At 36.5% G+C, this 7,988-nt stretch overlaps 1 protein-coding gene across 3 annotated transcripts; it reads left to right on the plus strand.

Moving 5' to 3' along the window:
- The first annotated feature begins 447 nt into the window (after positions 1 to 447).
- On the plus strand, positions 448 to 7,189 carry LOC117917298 (UDP-N-acetylglucosamine transferase subunit ALG13 homolog). 3 transcript variants are annotated; one of them, XM_034833522.1, is made up of 5 exons: positions 448 to 660; positions 898 to 1,071; positions 3,164 to 3,365; positions 4,504 to 4,603; positions 6,708 to 7,189. In XM_034833522.1, exons 3-5 carry the CDS (start codon positions 3,186 to 3,188, stop codon positions 6,962 to 6,964), a joined length of 537 nt encoding a protein of 178 aa, XP_034689413.1. In that variant the 5' UTR covers positions 448 to 660; positions 898 to 1,071; positions 3,164 to 3,185; the 3' UTR covers positions 6,965 to 7,189. The 3 variants fall into 3 exon arrangements, with proteins under 3 accessions (XP_034689413.1, XP_034689412.1, XP_034689415.1); XM_034833521.1 differs by lacking the exon at positions 898 to 1,071 and having other exon boundaries at positions 451 to 660; XM_034833524.1 differs by lacking the exons at positions 448 to 660; positions 898 to 1,071 and adding an exon at positions 1,084 to 1,190.
- The last annotated feature ends 799 nt before the right edge of the window (positions 7,190 to 7,988 follow it).

Genomic DNA, 7,988 nt, shown 5'->3' on the forward strand with positions numbered 1-7,988 from the left:
ATTCCACACTAAATCTGCTCTTCTTTAAGCTGTCCCGATGCCCTAGGGGGACAGTTCCCTCTAGACTCTCACTCCGGCGCGAGCGCCCTCGTTCTTCTCCCTCACTCCCATTCAGCCGTAGAAACCCTCTCTCTCCTCCATCGATTTCCCTCAGACGCAAGGGCCCTCGTTCTTCTTCGTCGCTTTCCCTTGGTCGCAGACACCCTCGCTCTCCTCCATCGCACTCAGTCTCCCTCACTCTAGCTTTCTCTTTCTCTCTCATTCTCTCAATTTAAAAAAAATTATAGTGAAACCAAACATGAAAAAACCATTTTTCTTTACATTTTTTTTTCCTTATTACTTTCGGGAACCAAACATAACCGGGAGGAACAAAGTATGAACCAAACATAACCTCGAGGAACAAAGTATCACAGTTATTTCTGTTGTGTCAAATAACACACATCTTCAAACATATCATTTTTTATATTTTCTTAGAAGAGGCTTACCAGTGCATGCGGTTTCAAAACTCAACCCAATATCATTTCACTCTCATTCCGGTTTCGCAAAACCTAACCCTAACCCTAAAATCGTCATCGGCAGTCTCGGAGTGAAGAATTTGAATGGCAGTGACCAACCGGTCCCCATAAACCTAACTTAGATTCTCCTTCAATCCATAATCACGTAAGACGATCTTTATTGCCAACTCCTCTTGTTTTTTTCTCTGAAATTTTTTTTGGTTTCCAAGATATTTCTTCTCTGAAAATGGCGAGAAATGTCTTTCTTTCCCTCATTGTGTTGCTAAAATCATTTTGTCCTTATGTTGAAGGCTTAATTGAGTTGAAAAATTTAACAAATAAATGTTTTCTTTTGGCACATTTGACAATTGAAGTAGGCTGTTTTGGTTTTCGATTAATGCAGTTCCGGGGGTGACATCAATTGGATAATTCACGCAGTTGGCGAATTGGTTGTGTAGATAGGGTCGGGATAATTGTTCCGGGGAAGTGGTTGAGAAGGGTGCTGAGGAAGTGGTCTGATTTTGGATTAGAACAGCTTGATTTATCAAAATTTCATTAATTGAGGTGATTTTTGGAGGTGAGTTGAGTGAGGAAGTTGGGGAAATTGATCAAGTTTGTGAGATGCGTTGTATTGTTTCAGGTTGTGGATGATACCAAAGTGCTCTGAGAATTGGGGAAGAAGATGGGAAAAATTTGGTGATTGATATTATGTTAGGAAAAACCAATTTGTTTGCTTTGGGGTTGTTTGCTTTTATTTATGGAATTGAATATAGGCATAAATTTGATCCATGCTTCGTGCTTGTTATGTTTGAGATCCTGAGAAAATCAAGTTGTGTAGCAACTGAGCCCATATATTTCCTTGTACATTCTGAAAAAAATATGTGGATTTGTTTCTTTCTGTCTCTATTACAGGGGTGGTTTGATCTGACTTTTGTATATATGGTTCAGTCTTAGGAGAAAGATGCATGATTTGAAATTATTGAAATAAATCTACCCTTTTTGAAAGATTGATATGTGATTTGTGATTATTTTCCCTTAATTTCCTGTTATACCAAACGTGTATATATTAGCAAGGAAGAGTTTGTATTGCTTAACTTGTTTCATTCTTTTGAAAAAAATCAGAACAGGAGAGATGACTTGTTTCCAGTTTTTAAGAACAAAGAAATTGGTCGTGTTTCCAACAGCTACCTCATCTATTTATCTTAAATTGTGATTATCTTTTCAATATTTACTGAAACTTTGATCAGGGTATGCCTTGGTGGCTATCAAGAGGAGTATTTTTTTTTTTTTTTGATAAGTAAAAGAAGTATATTAAATGAAAAGAGGAAACACCAAAAATCGGTGCCCTCTAAGTATACAGGGAGTATACACACCACCTTCCCTAACTAGGAGCCTATCCAGTTTACAAAACTTACAAGAGAAGAATGACTCTCTGCTAGGGAACCCCTGACCCAAAACCAAAGATTACATACAAAAGAATATTTCAACCTTTGAAGCGAAAGATTCTCATCCCCAAACGCTAACCTATTTCTCTCCTTCCAAACTGACCAAAAAATACATAAAGACGCCATTTGCCAAGCCTTCTTGCGTCTTTTTCCCACAAACCCTCCATTCCACCCAAGAAGGGTTGTCTTCACTGTACACGAGAGAGTCCAAGATATTCCAAAAAGAGAGAAAAGGAGGTTCCATAGGACCCTCGTCTTGACACAATGCAGTAGGAGATGATCCACTATTTCTTCTTCAGATAGACAGAGAAAGCACCTATTTGCCAAAGAGAACCCCCTCCTTTGAAGTTGCTCCTATGTTAAAACTTTACCCCAAGAAGCCTCCCAAGCAAAGAAAGCTACCTTGGGAGGCACTCTTGCCCTCCAAATTCTTTCACTAGGGAACAAAGAAAGGCCCCCCGGCTCCATCATAGAATAAAGGGATCTAACTGAGAAAGCCCCATCATTTGAAGCTGTCCATATCACTCTTTGTTCCTCCTCCCTTTGAACCCTGAAAGCTTGGATCTTCTGCAACAACCGCTCCACCAAATCAATCTCCCAATCATTAAACGCCCTTGCAAAGAGAGGAGTCCAACCAATCCCATCACCAACAGGATTCCACACCTCCGAAACCCAAGCATTCTTCGACATGGACATGGAAAAAAGAGATGGGAAGGACTCACAAAGAGGCCCATCACCACACCACTTGTCTTTCCAAAATTTCACTCTTTGCCCATTACCCAAATGGAAAGCTACCCTGCCATCTAACAGCCCCCACTTCTTCCTAATTGCTTTCCAAAGCCCAACTCCGTTTCTTCCCATCACATCCCGAGTACACCAGCCCCCCTCCTCTACGCCATACTTGAGGCTAATTACACTCCTCCACAACGCATCTCTCTCATTAGCAAACCTCCAATTCCACTTACCCAAAAGGGCGTTATTCATCAAAGAGGAGTATTAAACCCATAATTTAAAAAATATGTATTGATTATTAATTTAGGATGTGAGAATTAGTTTTTGAAATTAAATATCATTTTATCATTGGTTTATTGTATTGATTTTTCTGTATTAATTGATTTGGTTTCTGATGTTGGTTTTATTTGTTCTATACCATTCATTTTTTTTAAGTGTTAAGTTCTGTACAATTGCTTTATCTTATTAATCATTTGATGTTGCTTGTGATAGGTGTAAGCATACACAAAAATAAATGGGAGATTCAGATGATGGTATAAAGTCAGAGAGAACAGTTTTTGTGACAGTGGGAACCACCTGTTTTGATGCTCTTGTTAAAGCAGTAGACACTCAAGAATTTAAGAAAGAGTTGTCTGCAAGAGGATATACCCACCTTCTCATTCAAATGGGCCGTGGATCCTACTGCCCCAAAAAGGTATTTTTGAACTTTGGTTTTGTCACTTCTTTTTTGTTTCATTTAAATTAACTACAAAATAATGATTCCAAAGGGAGAAAAGGTAAAATTAAAAATTGTGGTGTAAATTTGCTTGATTGTGGTGCTATGAATTTGAACTTAAATGATTTGTACTACCTAGAGAAAACTAGGAAAGGTGTAATGGTAGGCATGCAAGTTGAAACTCTTAAGTATCAACTAAGAATAATTTTCTGAGGGTGAACATTATGTAAAAATGAAAAAGCAGCTTTTTATTGCTTTATTGTTTGCCCAAAAAAAAAAATGAAAAAGAGGCTTTTTATTAGTTTATTGTTTGCCTATAAAAAAAATGAAAAAGAGGTTAAGAGGGATAAGTTTTCAAAGGCTTATTGCTGGTTGGTTAATGAAGATGTTTTAAAAATGTAAAATAAACTGAGAGACATGTTTTAAAAATTTAAAATAAACCGAGAAACTGATATAGGAGAAGTATGATTTTTTGAGTCTTATGAAGAAACCGTGCTAGGGGTACAAACCTAGAGGTTATTGATGATTCTCGTCATTAGAAAGAACACCTCAGTAACTGCTTGGATAATGCAAGTTATTGTAAAAGTATGAAATTCATTATTATTTATGAACTCTAGGATGATGGTATCCCTGCACCACTAGATTGTTTTTAGAACTCAAGCTTGAAATTCAACACTCAACAGATTCAGCAATGGAAGTAAGTGATGAACTTGTGCTTGAGAAGGTCAATGAAAACTTAGGTTAAATGAACTTGGAAACAGCTTAAAAAGTACCGACTGACTGCAAGTTTGAAGAAGAAGAAGAAGAAGATTCTTTTGGTTGTTCACATGTACCTTTGATGGGACTCGTAGTTGTTATCCAATCTTTATATTGCTGTGAACCTTCAAACCTGTGGCCACATCAATGTGGTAACCCTAATCTTTATATTGCTGTGAACCTTCAAACCTATGGCCACATCAATGTGGTTGGTGCATTCAAAGATAGGAGTGATAATTACTTAAACTGACTGCTCCAAATTAAATTAAGATATTTATGTCAGGAAATCTGAAGCAATTGTTTTGAAAGCTACTCTTCCCTTGCTTAAATTACACTTCTCATCAGTTTCTTTACAATGCAGTCTACAGGAGAGGATGGGTCACTAGTTGTAGACTATTTCACTTTTTCATCGAGCATTGCAGACAATCTGAGATCAGCATCTCTTGTGATCAGTCATGCAGGTAAGCTCTTGGTCTCAGTAATACTGTTTGCGATCAATCTGACACAGGACATCTAGTCCCAAGAGAGCAGTCAAGTCAATAGGGTGATTAAAAAAAAGAAGAAGAAGAAGAAGAAGAAAAGGAAACTTTGTAGTACCTAGGAAGCTTGAGAATACTTAGTTATGTCAGTTTTTAGTTTTTTTTTTTTTCAATTTTTTTAGTGGAAATTGCTGAGACATTAATGGGATAGTAAAGATTAATGGAAGTGGAAGATGTAGGAAAGAGATCTTTTTCATGTCATTTTCAATCTGGATAATTTTCATAAGAAAGAAGTTTTTTTTTTTTTCCCTGGGTTAGATGTGTTTCCACCCCCCCTCCCTCCTTTCTCGCATCACAAAAAAAAAAAAAAAAAAAAAAAAAAAAAAAATCTGAGAACATGTGGAAATTGTTGTGTTTTTAGTTTCCTCTTGTTGGATAATACTGTCATTGTCTTTGTTATACTACTGCCAATTTTTGTAAATGCTCAGCAATCAGATTATCTAATCAATTAAGCTCCACTTGCACAATACCCTAACTGAAAAACATGAATCCTGAATGTGATGCTACCAATTATCATTCTCATCCGCATCTCTATCTGCCATTAATCATACTAGTTCAATTAATGGGAATTCACAAACTAAAAAGAAAATGAGGAGTAGTATGTGGGAAGAGTGTATTAATTGTTATTGATATCTTATTGTGCATCTCATTTTGATAAGGGAAAGAAATACAGTGCTTGCTGATGTTTCCTATATAATTTTTGAAGAATTTATTAGGTCAAATTCTTGGGCTAAATGATTTACCATGCAGAACTGATTCAACATGCAAACATGTTTTGTGAGAAACTGGAACTAGAATATAATCCTTAAGGGAACTCAAGGAGGTAAATTTCCATGAGAATGTGTCCACCCTCTTACTAAAAATTTTAGTTTGGAACACATGGCGCAATTCATTCAAGTGATCATATCTCTTTTCCTTCTATATATGTGATTTCTTCAACTTTCATTTCTATAGTCGTAGTTGGCCCATTTTTTGGTAGATCTTCATCACTGAACTCTGTTATTTGATCATTTATGTTAGATGAGAGTTACAGGGATGGCTTATGCTTAAGCCTATATTGCAGAATATCAACCCTTCAAACCTTGGAAGAACTCATTGCTACATAAATATATGATTTTCTTGTTCTTTGTTTACTTTATTCCCTTTAATCCTTTCCTCTTTTTGTATTTATTAAAATGAATCAAACTTCTTTCACACAACAGAAAGTTTTATTAGCAAACCTTTCATTTGCATGAAAGAGTGAATTTGTTACTATGATCTCTATGGTCTCTAGTAAGTTTTATTCCTGGAACATCTTAATGCCATCGCTTCCCAATTCCCTGAATCTTTCTGCTGTCTGGTAGCTCCTAGATCATGAATTATTATGACAGCAAACCTTGCCTGCAGTTGGTAATTGACTACCGCATCAATTAATCCTGTCATGTTGCTGTATCAGTTATGCATCAACATGCCTCGAGAATTTCTTGCTACAGAGATGGAAAAAATCTTTGAGTTCTGCTGATGTTAGAGTTTAAAACTTGGCTAAATGAAGTATAGTTCTTCATCCTTTCAAAAACCCCCCACAACCCCTCAAATAGATGTCAAACTCTGTCATGCTTCCACCATGAGATAAAATACATATGGCGTGCTGAACTCATGACCTTTTGTGATTTGTATTTCACTGTGAACTTTAACTTTCTTAATTGCTATTTGTCTTGCTGGCAAATTATACTGCTCTCCTGCAACAGAGTTCAGTTTTAAAACCAGGGTAGGCACCTATCTATCAAGGACTTTAAGCTAATGGGGTGGTGGGTAAGAGTGGAAAACAATACCAGCTCCTATTTTCTCTTGTTTGATGAGAAAAGGAACTAGTGCAAGTTCCTTCAAATTTTCTAATCTTAATGTTCATTGACTCGGATGCTATAAGATATTACATCTGCTTCCATTAATTTGGATTAGCTATTCATGCGCAAAAAATAGAGAAAAAAAAAAAGGGAATAATGAAAGTTGGAAAGAGATTGCATGACTGGTTTTGATTGTTGTGCAGGGTCCGGGAGCATATTTGAGACATTGCGTTTGAGAAAGCCTTTGATTGTGGTGGTGAATGAGGATTTGATGGACAATCATCAGAGTGAGCTAGCAGAAGAACTAGCAGAGCGGAAGCATTTATTCTGTGCTCACCCTCAAACACTCTTTCAGACTGTTGCAAGTATGAACCTGGAATCCCTCCTTCCATACCATCCAGGTGATGCAGCACCAGTTGCTAAGCTTATAAATAGGTTTCTAGGTTTCCCAGATGACTAATGAACGGTGGGATATTATTTTTCTCAACCGAGTTAATCAAGGTTTACACTTGGGGAACTATCTTGTCCCCTGTTGTATGTTTTGAGTGAGCATTGATTTAAAGCACATGGACCTCAGATAGAAATTTAAAAGATTGACTTCATTTTACGTAGCATTTTTGTACAAAAGACTGCATTTCATTATCTGTATAAAAATCCTACCAAGGAAAGGGGCTATTCAGAAAAATGGAAATCATGGGCAATGCAACATCAAAAGTATTTCAGTTTCATTAAATCCTGATATTGGTTCCATGCCATCATTTGAAGTACTGATTCTCATTTGTTTTTGATGTTGTATCTTCAAATGCCCTGTAAAATGTAATTGTGCTAGTCAATCACTATGACCTATCTACTCTCAGCTCAGGTCTCCGGAGATTTAAGTAATGAATTACTTCATCTGGGATTGTACAGAACAGTGCAGAATATAGAAGGTCCTGACAAGATGTGCTTGAACATTGTTCTTGTCCAGGTTAAGCTTCATTGTTTACTTGTTGGAGCAGGTTTCCCAGGTATGGCATTTGGGCTTCGCTCAGCTGTGTTCATGAATGGTCCTGGTTACTAGCTTGTGAATGTGGTTATTGTGATTTGTGACAAAAATGCACATAGGTGATGTTAGGTTGTGTTGGTTGCTCATCCTATAAACAGAGCTGGTTGTGGTAGGGTTGGAGCCTTGGCACCCAAGTGCTACATTAGACATCATGACAGTGTATCCGACACTTTTGAGTCTTGCGAACTCAGGAACCCTGTAGAAAATGCATAAAGAAAGACCGAGTTTTTTTCTTTAATTTAAAAATAATTTGTAAAAATAAGTTTTAAAACCACGTGTATAAATTATTAAATTTAAAAAATATACTTAATTTATTTAATGACTTAAATTAAGTTATTAGGTTAAATTGTAATTAAATATATATGTTTATGAAGGAGATAAAAATGTGTATAATTAATGGGAATAGAAGAGGGGATGGTACGAAATATATAAATGGAAA

Source organism: Vitis riparia, chromosome 7 (assembly GCF_004353265.1).
Source record: "Vitis riparia cultivar Riparia Gloire de Montpellier isolate 1030 chromosome 7, EGFV_Vit.rip_1.0, whole genome shotgun sequence".
Classification (NCBI taxonomy): Eukaryota; Viridiplantae; Streptophyta; class Magnoliopsida; order Vitales; family Vitaceae; genus Vitis; species Vitis riparia.

Excerpts from the sequence above, each read along its gene's own strand:
- LOC117917298 (XM_034833522.1), top strand. The coding sequence starts at position 3,186 with ATGGGAGATTCAGATGATGGTATAAAGTCAGAGAGAACAGTTTTTGTG. Across the intron at positions 3,366-4,503 it reads GATCCTACTGCCCCAAAAAG|TCTACAGGAGAGGATGGGTC; the intron begins GTATTTTTGAAC and ends TTTACAATGCAG. Across the intron at positions 4,604-6,707 it reads TCTTGTGATCAGTCATGCAG|GGTCCGGGAGCATATTTGAG; the intron begins GTAAGCTCTTGG and ends ATTGTTGTGCAG.